General features: G+C 33.6%; 1 protein-coding gene across 3 annotated transcripts in view; it reads right to left on the bottom strand.

The window, feature by feature from the left end:
- The window catches only part of tnn (tenascin N), a 57,365-nt gene extending 37,692 nt beyond the window's left edge, over nt 1-19,673 (bottom strand). For 2 of the 3 annotated variants that reach the window (XM_087238778.1, XM_087238777.1), the window contains exons 1-3: nt 19,514-19,638; nt 8,465-8,854; nt 5,882-6,256 (exon numbers count right to left, since the gene is read on the bottom strand). In XM_087238778.1, the coding sequence (XP_087094904.1) occupies nt 5,882-6,256; nt 8,465-8,849 (760 nt within the window). In that variant the 5' untranslated portion in view covers nt 8,850-8,854; nt 19,514-19,638. 3 annotated transcript variants of the gene reach the window in all.
- Nucleotides 19,674-20,360: the final 687 nt, after the last annotated feature.

Consider the following 20,360-nt stretch of genomic DNA (forward strand, 5'->3'; position numbering starts at 1 on the left):
GGGTTACAAGTAACTATGTGAAAATCTATCATCTGAAGGTTAAAAGTAATCTAAATACGGAGGAATTCACATTTAAAGTTCTTAACAATGCATATTACTAAACATAAATGAAGTGGTTATATATGTATAGTAAGACATTTTAAAATATATTTATACAATTGAAGTCAGAATTATTAGCCCTCCTTTGAATATTTTTTCTTTTTTTAAATATTTCCCAATTGATGTTTAACAGAGCAAGGACATTTTCACAGTATATGTGATAATATTTTTTCATCTGGAGAAAGTCTTATTTGTATTATTTCAGTTAAAATATAAGCAGTTTGTAACTTTTAAAACTATTTTAAGGTAAAAATGATTAGCCCCTTTAAGCTATATTTTTTCGATAGTCTACAGAACAAACCATCATTATACAATAACTTGCCTAATTACCCTAACCTGCCTAGTTAACCTAATGAACCTAGTTAAGCCTTTAAATGTCACTTTAGGCTGTATTGAAGTGTCTTGAAAAAATGTCTCAAATATTATTTATTGTCATCATGGCAAAAATAAAATAAATCAGTTATTAGAGAGGATTTATTAAAACTATTGTTTAGAAATGTGTTGAAAAAATCTTCTCTCCATTAAACAGAAATTGGGGAAAAAATAAACAGGGGGCCAATAATTCTGACTTCAACTGACTGTACATGTATATTCATGGAACATGATCTTTACTTAATATTCATGATTTGTCCTATCAAAGTAAAATTTACAATTTTAGCCCATACAGTATATTTTTGCCTTTTATTCCTTAAATGCAGGTTTTGTGGTCCAGGGTTACATTGGCTGTTTCTCAAAATGCGTTCTTCAGCAGTCTTGTGTCCTGTGTAACATCATCATTAGCTGCCAAAGTTCAGTTCTAATACTCAAGACCGCAAGAACAGAAGATGCGTGAAACTTCCCTGATGTGTTGTTGATATAGAGGACGCATCCATGCAGACTTGAGCACCGAACTCACTCTAGAAGTCCCAGAAGTCATTGCGACTGGAAGTGGGAAACGCAGCATTTTATATAGGTATATTATTAAATTTTAGAAATATAACTTATTTATCTCAGGAGTTTCCCTAAATGAAACGCTGAAAGTAAACATTACCATCCTAATAAATGCATAAACACATTAAGGGTGTTTATTTGCTGAAATTCATATTAAAACCTGTTTTATTTAAATAATGCAGCTTATATTTATTATGGTTAAATGCATAGTATACATTTTGAAAAGGGGAAAAACAATAAATCATTGTATTAATGACCATCAGGAAGAACGCAGCGTCTTATTTCTCACAGGACGCATTCTGTTCTGCAGTCTCCCGAGTTTGTTCTGAGGACACCTGGCAAGTCCGACACAGCCATTGTCTCTTTATTGAACAAAACTTCTGACTTTTATGCAAGGTTTAAATATATCGCAACAGCAGTTGTTTTTAAAGTAAATTTAATTGTCAGCATCTGTATTGTGTTTATCAGCCATTAAGACATTAACCAAAACTTCACTCTCTCATTGTGAGTAGAACAAAGTTGCCATGCTGATCTTTTGACCGCATTCACAATTAACGTAGAATCGTTTCATGGTGTTTTCCCAGTTTTCATTCAGATCTAATCTGTGTGGGTTTGTAATCGCTTCCACATAATCCCGTGGGTCTAGGCTTGCAGAGCAAATTTCTTTATTTATATGCTACTGTTTTGGCTATATTGTAAATTATTTTGTCTTAATAGATTGAAAGTGACAGCAGTGACATTTACTTATCTATTTTGAATAATATCCTTTTACTTTTTTTTATTAATCCAAAAAATACATACTTTCAAAAATGTTTAAAATAAATTACAAGGATCCAAGGAAAATTTGATCTGATTTGAATTTACAGGTTTTTTTTTTTTTATTTATCTAGCAAAGAGTTTTTCGGGGAAATATTAAGCACATTATTTTTAACATTGATATGAAATATGACATTCTAAAATACTATTCAAAATATTTTTGAAAGATTGTGCGAGAGCTTATTGTTATATTTTAAATATAGAGTTAAAGTCAGAATTATTAGCCCCCCTTTTGATTTTTTTCTTTTTTATATATTTTCCAAATGATATTTTATTGACCTTATTCTAAAACGCGGAAGTGCGCCTGTTTTCGCGATTGTCTTAGAACTTTTGATTCAGTCGCCTATGGGAGAAATGACTAGGAATAATAAACGACAGAAAACAGTCAAACTACTTGCTCAACAAAAAAATGTTTGCATGACTATACAGACCAAGTAGAATAATATAATAAGAAAATATCAAATTGCAACCTCAAGCAGCGTAACAAGCAGTTTTTAACGTCAAAAAATGAATGCAAGTGAATGAGACCGGAAGTCTCATGCCAAAAAGATTCAAATGGCAGCGCCCACTTGTCGGCGGAGAATAAGGTGAATAGAACAAGGAAAGTTTCACAGTATGTCTAATAATATTTTTTCTTCTGGAGAAAGTCTTATTATTGTTTTTTTTTTCAGCTAGAATAAAAGCTGTTTAAAAAAATTATAAATAAAAATAAAAACATTTTAGAGTCAAAATTATTAGCCCCTTTTAGCTAATTTTTTTTTTCGATAGTCTACAGAACAAACCATCATTATACAATAACTTGCCTAATTACCCTAACCTGCCTAGACTAGTTAACTAACCTAGTCTTTAAATGTCACTTTAAGCTGTAGATAACTGTCATCATAGCAAAGATAAAAATAAATCAGTTATTAGAAATGAGTTATTAAAACTATTATGTTTAGAGATGTGTTGGAAAAAATCTTCTCTCTGTTAAACAGAAATTGGGGAAAAAATAAACAAGGGGCTAATAATTCTGACTTCAACTTTATATATAATTATAATTATATACTAAAGTGTATTATATTTGTACAGATTGCATATTTAAAAGTGCAATAAAAGATGTTTAGTGTATTAAAAGTAGGATAAAATATATATATTTTATTGTTATATTAAAAGTTGTATATTTTAATTCAACCTAATGGTGTGTCAAATAAGCTGTTAATTGCACCCAGTTCATCTTAAGTTTACGTTAAATAGTACGATAGATTAACTATTAGTATATTAAGTACAAAATTAGTAGCCGAAAATAGAGCACTTTAAGTACATTATAAAAGAGCACTAAGTGGATTTAAAAATGTATTTAGTGCAATTCTTTAACCTGGGAGTGTAGACTGGAGTATTAGCTTCTGAAAATATATAATTTAAAAAAAATAATTTTTATAGTAAATTTTATTTTCATTTCTTCCAAATGCATGAAATAAGCAAAATAGACACATAAAATATGTTAGACGTTGTTTAAGTTTTTAAAAGTAATGGAGCATACAGCATAAACCCTAATATATACACTGTGATAATCCTTATATTTTTATAGCCTCTGGTGTTCATGGCATGGCTTTCTAAAATCCTTGTAAGAATTTACAAGTCAGACATCCCCATATATGCAGGAACGAGTGTGGTTTAATAACATTGGCAGCTCCCTATAGCGTTAGATATGGAAAATCCTTCAAACAAGTTATGGACAGTTGAATGCCTCAAGTAATATAGCAAAACCAATTAGTGTCAAGATCATGAGATTGTAATGGCTAAATTGATTTGTTTGACTAGTTTGCAGTGCTTGTGTCTACCTCACTGCTATTATCATTCTTGAAGTAAATTACACGGTGCCCAAACTCCCCTAAGAAGCCTTTCAGAAGTGTTAACACAGATGATATGTCACACCCTAAGGCTCTGGCCATGGCTAATAGTTAATTTTGAAACTCAGCTCATCTATCCATGCATTCCAGCTCTGAGGCACTCCACGTCTTCTGAAGCTCTGAGAGCGAAACGCATGGAACTGAATAGGATTGATGAAAAAAAAATTCCCTTGTGCTAATGAGGCCTATCTTTTACTGTTTTCTTCCAGCAGGAGACCGCAAAATAAGAGCTAATATAAGCAAATGAACTACTTCAGTGTGTCTGTTTAGTGCTTATATAAGTGCTAATTGGAAAAGTAGAGCAGTCAGTTTCAGTAAATTGTAAATGATAGTAACTTTTTATGTTGAAGCTTGAGCTTGAAAAGTTGCTTCTTTGTTATCTTGCCTTCTTTAAAAAGTATGCATACAATTCTGAGTGACTTGAAAAGAGTTTTACAGTTGTACACATGAGTTTCAGATTACTATTATTAACAGATTAATGTCTTTTATAATAATTTTTTTAATTAAACATACAGAGAGACTAAGAAATGTTTTTCGATTAAGTGAATCAAACACAAACACAGCCAGTGTAGTCTGATTACAGAACAAACGCTTGTGTGATACAAACCAGAAAAATGACTTATAATATGGGTATGAACACATTTGATAGTATTTTGAATAATTTTAATAACAATAATTAAACAATATTTTGTATAATATGTAATAGGGCTGTGCAATATATAGTTTCAGTATTAATATCGCAATGTGTGCATCCCAATAGTCACATCGCAAGATATGCAATGTTGGGTGGGAATTATAGTTGATCTGGAGCTACAGAACACATGGGATTTCTGGAGTCACTGCTGAGTTTAAACATAATTGAGTATAAATGTATCATCAACATGTGTTTTTAAGGCCTATGATTGAGCATTTCAAGAGAGTTTAAAGTATTTGGGCTCAAAAAATGAGGATGTTTGGAGGTGTGACGGATTAATTTGATTAATTATACAGAATTTTATACGATTTATGGAAAAAAGTTTATCTTACTTTAAATTTTTGTCATTTCTGGTATAAATATCTGCCCTTTAATCTAAACATAAGATAACTCACTCAGTTGGCAGATAATTTTGATTGTTTAAAGGAAAAACCTCTTAATTTTGACGTTTAAATTTGACTTGCTCTAAAAATAATTAGGACTACAAATGAGACAAAGCAAAGTAAGAAAAGCATTTTTTGCATTGTAATTATTTAATGTCTGTACCTTAATACTGTTAGACTCCTCTATTCAAATTTTGTGAAACTTTTTTTTTCTCTTCAGTTAGAGCAATTGGTGAAGTTTGTTCTTTGCCGTTGTTGCCACTGGCTTGTTTGGTTGGAACTTGTGGCGCTGCACATTAATAGACTTGCTCTTCAGTGTTTGGATTTTCAGCAGTGAAATGTAAACCACACTGAACTGAACTAAACCAAACCTCAACTCTGAAAACTGGACTGAAACAGTTTCAATTTACTAGAACTTTTATGTTAAGCTGATTTATGTTATACTGTTTTCCAGTACTGGGATTGCAGCTCTTATAATTTATATAAATAATAGTTAATTCTATCTGCAATCTGAAAGGCTTTGTTCTGAATGCTACAAACTCTCAAGACCTGTTTTTGTTTCAATAGAGTGATTTCAAGAGTTTACACTTAGATATTGCTTGATATTAATTGCAGGTTTGACATGCTGTCCCAGGAGAGAACCCTGAGCTCGAAGATTGTTGAGTCTAGGGCTCCCACCTTGTCATTTAGCATAAAAGGGGGTCCGAGATCAGGTAGGTCTTGAGAGATCCCCTGGTAAAGGAGGAAAAGGGGGAGATTGGGTGGACGGGGGTATTCTTTAAAAAAAATGAAGATAAGGGAAGTAAGGTGAAATGGCCTATTTATTGTAGGCTTGGGCTCATCTGATTGGTTTATCAGTGATTGTAGATGAGAGACCAGCCACAATCAATCATAGCAAATGCTCCTCTTGAAATTAGTTTATAAAACTTAACATAATAATGTCACACAAAATTCAAATGACAATTTTAATATTATTTTAAACTATAAATATTGCACCACTATCATATTTTTCTTTCAGAACTTCTTGCTAGAACAAATTAACATTTTCACACAGAAGTCATTCTTACCCATGGAGCAGTCGATTCCAAAGAAGCCCTCATCGCAGATGCACTGCCCATCCACGCAGCGTCCATTTCCTATGCAGTCATTGGGACAGGTGGCAATACTGCAGTCTTCTCCTGAGAATCCACTGAAGCACACGCATTTCCCATCCACACAGTGGCCTTTATCTTTGCAGTCGTTGGGGCAGGTGAGCTGGCTGCAGTCATGACCAGTGTAGCCTTCATAGCATACGCAGCGTCCGTCAACACAGCGGCCGTTGTCATTGCATTCATCAGGGCAGGATGAGATGGAGCAGTCTGGACCCTCCCAACCTGGGTTACATTTACAACTGCAGGAGTCCTGTTGATAGGTGCCATGCCCACTGCAGCTAGTGTCCACACCTGGCAGAAGAGAACAGTCTTAGCCTAGTGTACTTGAAGATAGCACATACTGTAGAAGGCTAAAATACGGATTTTGGAGGTTGAAGTACACTAAAATGTCTAGAAATTATACACATGTCTGAAAATGCAGCAGAAAATTAACATTGGAGAATAGTGTGTTTGCATGTGATTTACACTGCTGGAACTAAGACTATAAGACTATAAGATAGGGGGCGAAATTACAGAAAACTTTGAACTTTTTAAATTTGTCAAAACAGCGCCAGGACTTCCATTGATCTAAAATTAGCAACAACATCAGAACTTGAGCATTCTATATTGTATATAATCACATCATGTAGCATCATGACTCTTTTTGGTTAGTTTAGACGTCTTTGGCCAATGTTGTGTTTATAATTCAGTTGACCCACACCAGTTGATTGGTGTTTGATTGGTGCAATCAAGGATTCAGATGGCAGCATTAATTTTTCAAATAAACCACACAACCAACGCTTCTGCCGAGAGTGGATAGTTTTCTAAACAGAGTTGGGATTTAAATTGAAGTGTTCCACTTTGTCCAGTGTTGACAGAAAGAGAAATGTAACTGCAAACAAAGACTGAAATCTTTTTTTTTTTTTTTTTTTAACTGGTGCATGAAAATATATATTCGTAAAAATGTAATGTTTAAGTAATCCTTTCACTTCTACTCTAAGAAGAAAAATGGGACCTATTTCTATTGGTAAAAGTGTGCCCTTGACACCACTCTAAGCCTAGAATTACTAAAACTAAATATATAAATAACATTTTATTTATATATTTCGTTTCCTTATTGGTTTAAGTCATTCTGCTGATTAACCACAGCAAAGTTAAAAAAAAAAATCATTAAATCTTGTGTAAACCTCTTAGTAAGGAAAGTAACATAATAGATTGAACAGACAAAAACAAAAAAAACACAAATGCAACTTAGTCAAACGAAAGTAAACATTATGATGAATTCAGACAAACTTCTTCATATTAAAAATCATGTATGTAGTTAGACAGCACGGTGGTTCATTGGTTAGCACTGTCACCAAACAACAAGAAGGGCACTGATTCGAGTCGCGAATGCGCAGTTGGTTTTTCATGTTCTCCCCGTGTTTGCATGGGTTTCCTCCAGGTGCTCTGGTTTCCCCCACAGCCCAAAGACAAGCACTGTAGGTGAATTGGGTAAGCAAAATTGGCTGTAGTTTATAAGTGTGTGTGTGAATGAGTGTGTGGGTGTTTCCCAGTGCTGGGTTGCGGCTGGAAGGGCATCCACTGCGTCAAAAACATATGCCGGAATAGTTGGTGGTTCATTCCATGGTGGTGATACTAAATAAGGGACTAAGCTGAAAGAAAATGATTGAATGAATGAATGTATGTAGTTAAACATGTCTTATTCAATTTTTGGGCAAGTCTAGCAAGTACTCAATATTCACTCTTGGAAGTTTTCATTCATTCTTTCATTTACTTTTCGGCTAAGTCCCTTTTTTAATCTGGGGTCGCCACAGCGGAATTAACCGCCAACTTATCCAGCAAATGTTTTACACAGTTAATGCCCTTCCAGCCGCAACCCATCACTGGGAAACACATACACACTCATTCGCACACATACATACACTTTGGACCATTTAGACTACCCAATTCACCTGTACCGCATGGTGACCTGTACACAGAAACTGCAACTGACCAAGCTGAGGCTCAAACCAGCAACCTTATTGCTGTGAGGCAACAGCACTACCTACTGCGCCACTGCGTCGCCTCTTAGGAGTTTTGTTTCTGTTAAATGAATTGTGGTGCAGAAGCTTTGTTTGTGTGGTTTATTTGAAAAAGTACTGCTGCCATCTGAATCTTTGAGTTGACAAAATAAAAAGCAAACTAAATCTAACAAAACCATTAATGAAATGAACTAAAACTAAACAGAAATGTACAGCAAATGTACAAATAATGTCAAAATAAAAACTAAATCAAAAAGGTAAAACTATTAATAACCTTAATAACTATTAATAACTGAAGCAAATTGTTAGATTTTTCTTTTGTTTTAATAATAACCTATGGACAAAAGGTCAAGCAGGTGGTTACGATGCCAGTTATAGATTTAGACTAAAACCTGACTCGACTCTACTAAATTTGGGGCGTATTTGGGTATACAGTATATGCCCCATTTCTTAGTTTCTCAAAGACAAGGTGCGATCTTCATGTTTGGACTACTACCTGCCCCTCCTTTGCAGCAGCCCTGAGCGCACTGGCTCTTTAAGTAGTTGACTTCCTCCTCCAGGCCATTTACACGGTACAGCAGAGCTTTGAAATCCTCCGAATCTGCACATCCACAACCGGCCGGCTGGAGGCGTATGCTGTGCTTGAAGACAATGTCATTCTCTCCATTCACTGTGACTAACTGTCCTTCTGAGGCCTGGTCCTGGGAAAGTTGACCTACTTGAGAACCCTGCTTACAACCGGAGTCAATCCTGTAGACGTGGCTGAAAGTGACTTCTTTCTCTGCATTCACCGCCTCCTCTGAGAGCACAATATGGGACACCATAAAGAGCGTCCCCAGTAGAAAAAGGCCTCTTTTCAGCCGGTTTAATCTAACGGCCATGGTTTCTGAAAGAAAGCAGAAAGACATGAACCCTTGGAGAATCTTACGATGATCGTGTGGTTGAATTTACAAGCGTTTCTTTCTCAAAATATCAAACTTTCCTTATGGTCTGCGGTTTCACCTTCCAGTAAGTAGCTTGATTTGCATGCTGCCCACACGAAAAATCAATGCGCAAGACATCGCATTATGTTTAATGGAGCGAAATCTGTTTTACAAGGCCAGAGTTAGAGATGTCTGATCCTACAGCAGGACCTGGGCAAACCATATGTTTGCCAAGCACATTCCATCCAAACCATTAATTGCACATGCTCAACCACAAGGGCTTCTGGGAGCAGAAAATCCTTCTAACTAAATGATGTAATCTCCGTGACAATTATGTCATTCAGAGCTTTTAATACATAAAAAGCAGTATGTTCTATTAAAGAGAAAATGAACATTTGGAGAGAGCCACCTGGGATGTGTTTGCTTTAAAAATAAAATAAAATGTGGCCAGAGCACACCTAACTGAGTGCAATTCATTAACAGTGATTTTCTGATCTTGGCATGCAAATTAGGGCTGCGCAATATATAGTTTTAGCATTGATATTGCAATGTTTGCATCTGTAATAGTCACGTCACACACACAATCACAGAACTGTATTTAATAAATCCATTTTTGGCGAAGCAGTGGCGCAGTAGGTAGTGCTGTCGCCTAATAGCAAGAAGGTCGCTGGTTCGAGCCTCGGCTCAGTTGGCGTTTCTGTGTGGAGTTTGCATGTTCTCCCTGCATTCGCATGGGTTTCCTTCCGGTTGCTCCGGTTTCCCCCACAGTCCAAAGATTTTTATATGATTTATTTTTTTGTTTTTCCCACTTGGAATTTGTGTCTTGTTTCTAGTCCAAATTTCTACATTTCAAAGAGAAATCAAGATTATTTCACCTACCCTACTTTCAGATAATGTTGCTTGTTTTAAGGAAAAACTCTTCTTTTCACTTATTTCTTCTGACGGTGAAAACAAAACACTATTTTTTACTTGCTCTAAGATTTTTTTTAGATTTGGACTAGAAACTAGACAAAACAAAGTGATGGAAGCATTTTTTGCATTGTGACTATTCAATTACTTTACCTATACTGTTAGACTCCTCAGAAACACATGAAAAAGAGCTATTTGACAATATTAATTTACAATATTGTAAAACTGTATTCATACAAAAAGAACATTTTTCTGTATTCACAAAAAAATAAAATATCGCGATATCAGATTTTTACAATCGCGCAGCCCTATACTGGTAATCTTGATGTGGAGAAAATAAGTTTTTGTTATAAGATAGTAAATATATGTGGAGAGTTCAGATGCAAAAAACCTCTAAATGCCATCTGAATTTTCCTCCTAAATTAAGATTTTTCTCTGGCTACTATGTATAAGTTGAGTAATTTCCTTTTTATGTCAAATAATAATGTATTTTTATTGCCTTCAATGTGAAATTTGTGAACATAAATGTAGGAGTGTTTGAAAATGGTCATTTTACTCTACATAGAAATGCCAACTGACCCAGCCAGGGCTTGAACCAGTGACCTTCTTGCTGTGAGGCAATCATGCCACCCACTGCGCCTATGCTACATAATATTTAATAATATTATATTTTCAATTAATCAAAGTTCTAATTAAATTTACAATGTTGATTTTTTACGTAAAAACTATAATAAATACATATAAAGTGTCTAATGTTAAATTAAATGTCAATGGGGAGACATTAGTCTAATAGTTCATAATTAGTATCATATTTTAAATGTTTAAAAAGACAAATGAATAAATCCTAATAAATACATCAACTAAAATGAACCCCCAGAATGTAAAACACTCATATATCTTATTACATAACGCAAAGCCGAGGGCCCCTGTGAGCCTAAAGGACCTAAAATGACAGTCATTTACTTTTACTTTTACCACCAAAAGGTTCCACAGACATTGCATAACTTAAGAAAATAACAGACAAACGTCTGCAAGTCACTTTTCCTTTATAGGTTTGATATGATTTATTTCTGTTTTTCTTTTATCAGTCACAGGCTCTGATAATAAACCAATGGCTTACACATTTAACACATTATTGTATCATTTATTCATTCAAGCCATTTATTCATTCCACTCTTTTTGTTTCGAAACATTAAGGAAATCTTTGTAAATGTGGCGCTTAAATATAAACACAGAACAACACACATCAAAGTTCAGAAGCAGATGTGGAATGGCAGAAATGCTGAAATGAGAAGACAGAGGACTCCCTCAGGAGCAAGATAGAAATGTGAACAGAAGCAGAGAAAAATCTGGAGCTCATGCCACACGGATCAACCAACCGAGCAGAAAACATTGCTGGAGGCTGTTGTTTTTGAGAGATTCTCTTTTGCAGATGTGAAGAGATCCATTCCTTCGCATTAGTCTGAGTAGACTAAATCTGAGACTGACTAACGGCCATTCTGTGCTCCTGAGTCCAAATAATAACTATTAAAGCAAGATGAATCATTTGCTAAATCCAAAACATCCAGTCAATGCGTTCTTGCCAATGAAGCCCAGATTTATACTGCTAAATTTTTAAATATACTTAGCCTCCCTACTTAAAGAAAGAACCACTTCAAAAATCACATCAATATAACAAGCAGAATGACTACACGGAGTAAAACAGTAACAGTAACCGCATAACAAATCAGCAGCAGAGTTCATATGGAATAGTTTATTTAAGCAATTTGTGATTATTTTGGACAAAAGTACTGGTCTAGCATGCTAATTTAAAGCAATTCACATCTGTGATTCAATAGTGGCTGCGTACTGGATCCGAATATCTCCCATTTTCTATTTGAATTGATGCATCAAAATGAGGATATTAAACTCACATGGGGGGTTACATTTAAACACTTAAGCATTGAGCCAATACAAAATTGGTACCATTATTTTAGGTGCACAGTGCATGGCATCAGATGGTAGCTACTGCTAATGCAAATCAGAAAATAAAATACTGATATGATCTAAATTATGTGGAATAAACTGATTGTATTTTTTAGCTGAATGGCAAAAAAAGTGAATGATGTTCTTCACTGTTTCTTAATTCTAAGAAGAGCACTGACAAATAGGAACATGGATGAATACCTCAAAGTATTTACAACTCGCCAAAAAACCTTATTTGCATAGACAAATAGTGAAAACTTACAGTTAAATGCTTCCCTTACTGCTATTTGATTTGTATAATGTAAATAATTATTTTCACAATGACAGGACAGTTTATATTAATCAACAATCCTCAAGCATGTAAATGTACCCAAACTAGCCCAAAAACTAGTTTTTATTGGTAATCCCTTTGCCAGATATTATAAGCTTATAAAACAACAAAAATACAATTTCAAATTATAAACAAGACTTTTTTATTTTAACGATTTAGGCGCAACGTTTAAAGAGCATGACAATAAGCATTAAGGCCATTTCTAACTCCACTTCTGCTATTTTAAGGATGGAAACATACGTTCTGCGCCCCAACGCATGGTCTAACAGGGTTGTGCTTATTTTCTTAATGGGTTATGGGTGTTTTTTGAGCATAACCTGCATTAAACCAATCTCATCTACCATTCCTTTTAAGAGTCAGTTGTGTCACGCCATGGCACATTTGCTATTTACATGGAGGACTTTATAAAAAGAAAAACTGAGAGGAAAAACTGAACGCTTCACTAGCGAGAATACAGTTAAACAATCTGCGCAGGGATAAATAACAAGCCTCCTCCATTGGGCGTCTTTACTTTCTCTTTACTTTACTCTTACTCTTTACTTTCATGGATAAGAAAATGGTGGAAACTCACTCTACTGAAGACATCCATCAGCCTATATATTTAATTTAGTTTAAGCGCAAATATTTGTTTCAAAACTATTTCAAGATTCTGTTTTAATTTCTAGCAAACAAATAAATGAACAAGAATAACAAAGTGTGGTCAAAAAACATAATGAACAGTGGTTATATCCAAACACACGGCTTATTCTTATGCCGCATATGATGATGGAGACGGTGAAAAGGAATGAATATAATAAATAATACTACTACTAATAATAATAACATTATACAAGTGCAAATTGTCATCAATATACTGAAAAAAGCCCTCGGCATAAAGAAAGCATGGAGGTAGTGGTTGTTATATTTATGTCGAAAATAATATTTTTTTGTATTAAGCATTGTCTAGGCAATTGAATCTGCATAGGCACATAACTAAGGTGCTCTGCGCTGGACTTTGGACCAGCTTTCAGTTGGTTAGTGGCGCAGTCTATTTCAGTTCCTCAACACAGCAACACGCAACAATGCACCTTTAAACACCTACTTTTCAGAGAGGAATACACATGAGACCACAAAGTGTCGCAAATTGATTAAACATTGCTATTTAAACAACGTGGCGCAAAGCGTGAGATTAGGGTTGCGCTGGTCTAAAAAAAGCAACAAACCTCGCCAAACACGTCTTGTGCCTTAGTGCACCAGGTGTATGATAGAGCTTATAGTGTTGTTTTTGTGATGCAATTGGCTTTGAGTCAGGTGCAGCACGGTTCCACAAAAAAGATAAAAGCAATGTAAAACCAACATAAAACTATGTGATTGCATACACTTTTCTCTTACATTTGCTTTTAAAAACACTTCTGCTTGGGTTTATGGATGAGTTTAGGTCAGTGGTTTGTCTAGGTGATCTAATTAACAAGCCCTGCCTACTCAAGGGTGTGTATCTAAAACATAGCTGTATTTCAGATTTGCAGAACTGCAGACAGCACCCTCTAGCGGATTTGTCATCTGAAACTTGCAAACAAATGTACCAGGGTGCAACGTATTATACATTTAGCAAAAATATAGGCTGAGGCTCGTATTTCAAGAGAGTCTGGAAAATGACAACCGAAAGCCGGACAATGTGGCATTATATAAGAATTTTTGCTTTCCTGAGTTTTATTGCGATGAAAATCAGAAATAGTCAGCACCAGTAGATCACAGAGTAAAACTATTGACGTCTTGCACTGTGCAATTAAAATAATGGCACCCCCCATAGATCAAAATGAATGTTTTTTTTTGTTTTTTTTATGGATACTACATATATCAGTAAAATATATTTTCATAACAAATTTAAAGCATATCTAGCGTACATTAAAACATACAAGTGTTAATACCATGGGTGCCTTTAGAACAATCAAGAACATTTCTCTATGTGACCTCACAGGCTCCCTGATGCTAATTAGACTGGATGGTGTAGTATTGAGGCATTGAGTGGTGAGGTCCACTAACCGTCCTTCTGTAGCCCACATCACAGACCCAGACACCACACACATGCTGAGGCTGCTTGGCCCTTTGAGGGTCTCGTTTATTGCTTTCTGTCAGAAGGTTTTATTTCATGTTCACCGTTCCTTTTTGCTCTTTTATTTATCTTGGAGAAGGCGCTGAAAAAACCTGCCAACTTTCTTTTCTACCACTACTAAGGTGTTGTTTAAAACTGAATGGACAAATATATTGTACATGCAACAAAGCAGATACTCTGTTTCGATTATAGCAATTGAATAGTAGGAAAAAAATTTACATTTTAAAATCCACAAAGTATGGCTTAACCACATTTGGCATGTACTTGTCAAATGCATGACATCAATAACAGAATTGCTAGTGAAAGATATTACAACTTAAATTATCTTGTTTTAATTTCATAATTCTCGCCAAATGGAAAACATTGAAAAAAACTTCATAAATGTAAAATATATAGAAAAAATAGTTTTACAGTAACTTATACAAATTAATTAAGTACATTATGTGCATGTTTATAAAAAGTAGAGATGCACCATATATCAGCGGCCATACCGATATTGGCCAAAAAATGCTATTTTTTAATGTTGTCAATATCGGCCTGATATCAAAATTAGGCTGATATCTTTAAGCTGATAAATTTCAAAATTGTACAGAACTGCCTGCCTTGTAAGCACGAGGCATTTTGTGGGAGTGTGGAAATAAAAGTGTCAAATGACTAACAATTGTTTATAACACTTTTTATTGGAGAGCATTTGAGCTGGTTTGAGCTCTTAGTTCTTTCATTTTCGTTTTCATTTTATTTAAAATATATTCAACTTGTTTGTTAATTAAACCCCGTTTTGTTATTAACATATTATTTTTTTGCAACTTCAAGTTACTTGTTAATTTGCTATGTGAGTAAAAGGAAATAATTTATGCTTGCTGCTGATTTTTGTGAAATCGTGAATATAGGTCTATATAACCACCTTGCATTAGTTCATTTTTAGTTTTTAAAATAAAGTCAGTTGTTCACTGTTCAAAAAAATTTTTTTCTTTAAATATATACAGTTAAAAAAAGAATTATTAAACCCCCTGAATTATTATCCTCTTGTTTATTTTTTCCCCAATTTCTGTTTACCGTAGAAAATATTTTTTTTAACTCATTTCTAAACATAATAGTTTTAATAACTCATCTCTAATAACTGATTTATTTTATCTTTACCTTGATGGCAGTACATAACATTTGACTTGATAGTTTTCATGACACTTCTATACAACTTAAAGTGACATTTAAAGGCTTAACTAGGTTAGGTTAACTAGGCAGGTTAGTGTAATTATGCATGTTATTGTATAACAATAGTTTGTTCTGTAGAGAATCAAAAAAAATTTTGCTTAAAGGGGCTAATTATTTTGACAATGGTTTTTGAAAAATTAAAAACTGTTTTTATTGTAGATGAAATAAAACAAATAAGATTTTATCCAGAAGAAGAAGAAAAATTCAGACATACTATAAAACTTCCTTGCTCTGTTAAACATCATTTGGGAAATATTAAAAAAATTTAAAAATAAAATAAAGAGGGGCTAATAATTCTGACTTTAACTGTATATTTATTGGCTAATATATCGTTTATCAGCCTCCAAATCTAAAGAGTTATCGTTTATCAATATCGGCCCAAAAATCCATATTGGTGCACCCCTAATAAAAAGCACTGTACTTATTCACTTTTCTGAATAATATTATAATTATTATTCTCTGCAAAATATCCTCATATAAATTATTCAAATCAAAATATTTATATAAAATAGATCAGAGATTGTTGTTGTCTAAAATGACATCTGAATCACTATAAGTTTGTTTACATAGCTAAATTATGTAAATGTAGCTATGACTATCAAACATTTAGCACTCATAAAAGTGCAAAAAAAAAAAAAAAGTTAACATAAAAGATTTTTAAAAATTCAAATAATTAGATTGCACAGCTCTAGTACAGACAAATCTAGTTGGGTCTAGTACAAACCCAACAGTCAACTTTATCAAATAAAATGAGTGTAGTTAATTAAAAATTTACTGAAAGTTAATTCTACTTATTTTAAAGGGGGTTTTGAACTCAGTGTTGAAGTTAAGGAGTAAGTTAAATACCTCATTACTTCAACTTAAATGGAGTAAGTTCACAGTACTCATATAGATTAGTTTTTAACTCAAATGGTTTGTAATAATCGGTTTCCTCAAATGGTTTAAGTTGCCTTAACTTATTGGGTTTTACAGCACTCAGTTGGTTTGAGTTCTCTTCATTTATTGGGTTTTACTGTGCTTAAATTGCTCCGTTTACTCAAATGGATTAAGTTCACTGTACTCTTTACTATTAGTTTTTAAACTAAATGTTTTTTTGCAATCGGTTTCCTCAAATGGTTTAAATTAGCTTAACTTTTTGGGTTTTACAGTGTGGATGGATAGATGGATGGATGGATTACATTTTTATAATTTTAAGAATATATTAAATATTTATTATAATTTAAAAAATAATTTTTATCTCAACTTAAAGCTGTATTTTTCAACATTACAATATTTTAACAAAATTTAAAATATATTTATTTATTTAATCATTATTTATTTTGATGTACTTTTATCTTATGTATTTATTTTATTTATTTATTTATTTATTTATTTTTTGGTATGGTAGATCATCTACTGTAAGTATACCTTAGATTTACAAGATGACTGCAATTTGGACATAGTGATGTTTGAATATTCCCCTCCACACCCAGTTAGCATTTGATTTAAGCAAGCTGTGCCTATTGAAATCCCTGCAGCATGAAGTACTAGAAAGGATAGAAAGGGTATGAGACAGACAAGATGCAGGCGGCTAAGTGGCTAACTTTTTTTTTTGTTTGCTTTTTTGGATCTCAAAATACAAGCTTTCAGCACTGTGACTGGGACTCATTCATGGCTTTTAGGAACTACAGGGGCAAAGACCTACAAGCAATAAGGCTTACAAACAGACTGTGAACAGTATAAATCACATTCTGAGAGGGGAATAAATTGAGTGAGGTTGAAAACAGAAAGCTAGTCTGTGCCTTCACCTCTCCTGAGACACATTAAAAAGAAGACAAAGACAGTCTGTTCCTCTGCATCTGAAGCGGAGCCCTGGCTGCACCATTAGGAAGGAGATTCGGGGTTTACCGATGCACGTAGAGAAGAGGAAGAGAGGTGAGGAGTGCATTCTGTGAGCCGCAAACATGCAGGACTAGTGATTTTCCCCTCCGCTCTTCAGCTGATGAGAGCTGAAAGCAATTAAGCTTAAGTCTAGGTAGAGACTCATTTCCTCTTCACAATATGTACCACTGGGGAAAGAAACCACAGCAGCCTTAGAGGATCTTTCAGCTGCCGAAAATCAACTCTGTTAGTAATGTGCAATGTGCAGGCAGCAAAGTAAACCTCCAGTGGGCTGAATGCAACATCTGCTGTTCATCTGATCTGGGCTTATGATAGTACCTGACGCCAAAACAGTAGCCTTTGCTGCTAATCTGACAGGCGACGAGAATGAAGCTTAGATCTTATATGAAAGCGGGGTCCGAGCAGGTTAAGTAGTATGCATATTGCTTGGGGAAAAAAAGCATGGAGAAGGAATGAGTAAGAAATAGAGAGAGACAGAGACATGACAAGCTCATTTTCCACTCATATTACAGATTAAACAGCAGATTTATTGTGTTTTTTTTATAATCGTCCAAATCAATATACAGTGCTCAGCATAACTGAGTACACCCCATTTTGAAAATGAATCTTTGTATCAATTTCTCAGTGAATATACAGATTTATTAAACAGATATAATTATTAAAATAATATTTTAGTCACCAAAAATATTTAAAAATTGAAAGATAATGCAATTAAATTTAAGCAAAATATTGCAAAAGAAATTACAACCAACAAAATTTCAATTAAATTTTCCTTTTTTTTTTTTTTTTTTTTTGCTTCTCTCGATTTTTCCTCTTTTAAAAATTTGTATTTAATATTTTTCTATAACATATAAATTTTGCTGTAGTAGTTTATGGACCAATTTTGTAAGTTATTTTGTTAGAAAAGTTCCAGATTTGGCTTCAGTACTGACTAATCTAATGTATATGCACAAATATTTTATATTGTATAGCTTTCTATTAAAAATATGAATTCACAAGATAGATTTGTGAAGGGTGTACTTATATAGCTGAGCACTGTGTACTGTGTCTGTATATGTAATATTATCTTAATATGCTAATTTGCTATACAACATTCATAAGCATACATACAGTAATATAAAATTATTATTTTGTTCATTAATATACAATATACTTTTTATATATTTATTTATTTATTTATTTTTAACATTTTAAACCACCATGAACAAAAAAGGCATTAATTTATAAATCTTGCTGCCCACAATAATGCATTATCCATGTTATATTCCTTTAACTGCCCCACAAAGAAAATGAAAATTGTATTGCATTTCTTAACTCCTAATGTCATTAGCTAACACGCTCCATGCGTTTTTTTTTTTTAAAGACATCCCATAATTTCTGAAATATCAACCTCTACCAAATGGATAACATGTCAGCTTATGGTAAAAGTACCAGAATTAATATATATTCTATGAAAAATCTAAAAATATGAAGTGTAAGACCAATTTATTTAAAAACATAATCAAAATAAAACATTTTTGAATACTTAGTTATGTTTATTTTTTGAAGTATGCCATGAAATATTCCAGATTTTCATTTATTATGTTTCTTTTTTTTTTCTTTTTTTTTTTACAATAAAACCAAAATCAAGTGGATTAGTACTTTCTCATTATTTAAAACAGTAAAACATGGTCAACCATTTGGTGGAACAGACAGGCAAAGGAATAGTGTCAAGCTTGGGACACCCATTGGTGTGCAAGATGTATAAATCAAGTCATTTTAATATATTCACTGAACAATATTAATTATCCTAAAGTTGATTGTGAAATCAGAGACTGCACCAAATAACACATCTAAATCACTCTTAATGCTTTTTCACTTTTAAAATAGTTTCGAGCATGAATAAATTTTGATTTGCAACAAATTGGTGCACAATATTTACCTAATCTGACTTTTAACAATAAATTACTTTAAATTAAAACATTAAACAATTATTTTCACTTAAATAAATCTACCTCATTCACAAAAAGTGTTTGAAATTGCCTTTCATTGCAAATTAAAATGTATAATTAGCAAGAGTTGGCAAATAATAAGAAATGCAACACACTAAGGAATCATTCATGAAATAAAAGTTTTTACTTTACAAACATTGTAATGTGACTTAAACTGAATTAAACAACATCTTTAATGCTGCAAAAAAAAAAAAGTAACAAGGCTCATGCACAGGCTATTATGAATCTGCAGATGCCTTACCCCAGAATATTCCCTGCCACAGTAACTTTCCTGCTCACTGCCTGACGTCTATTACTGCAAGCACCTGTTTACAAGCTCAGACTGGGCATTCAGGGCCCTCCTGACCAGCAATGTCCCGAGTCCTCCAGCTCTCTGCCTTCAAACACTTTAAATGTCCTCATTGGAGCCCTGAGCCAATGACCAGCCTGGGTGTGGCTTCAGAGACTCCCAAAAAACGACTGAGGGAGGTAATGAGACACTTCTCTGCTGGACATTGTCTGGAACTTATTTCATTAAACATAAACTTAACAAGACTAAACCGTGCTTATACCGCCAGCTCTCACAGGTAGATTTTAATGAACATGCCATTTTTATTCCAGAGCTTTTCTTACAGTAGCACCGCAAATCAATCTGTTTTCCAGGAATTGTGATATATGGCTACTGACAGGCATGTAGTAGAGCCAAAGTCAACATAGTCCAGAACTTAAAGCGTCAAACTACATGGTCGTAGGAGTTTTTATGCGTCCTTTTCATAAATTTCCATCTTTATTCGAAAAGTGAAATAAGTGTACAAATGGTAATTAATGCATTATTTAATTTACACCTTTTGGGTTTTTTAGCTGCTTAAAATGTTCAATTCTAAACATGCAGTTAAACATTAGGAAATTATATATAAAAATGCAGGTGTATGGTCGAATGAATAAAATATAAGCATATCAGAAATACACAGTGCATCCGGAAAGTATTCATAGCGCTTCACTTTTTCCACATTTTTTTTGGTACAGCATTATTCCAAAATTGATTAAATACATTTATTTCCTCAAAATTCTACACACAATACCCCATAATGACAATGTGGAGAAAGATT

This window comes from Danio rerio, chromosome 2 (assembly GCF_052040795.2).
Source record: "Danio rerio strain M-AB ecotype USA chromosome 2, GRCz13ab, whole genome shotgun sequence".
NCBI lineage: Eukaryota > Metazoa > Chordata > Actinopteri > Cypriniformes > Danionidae > Danio > Danio rerio.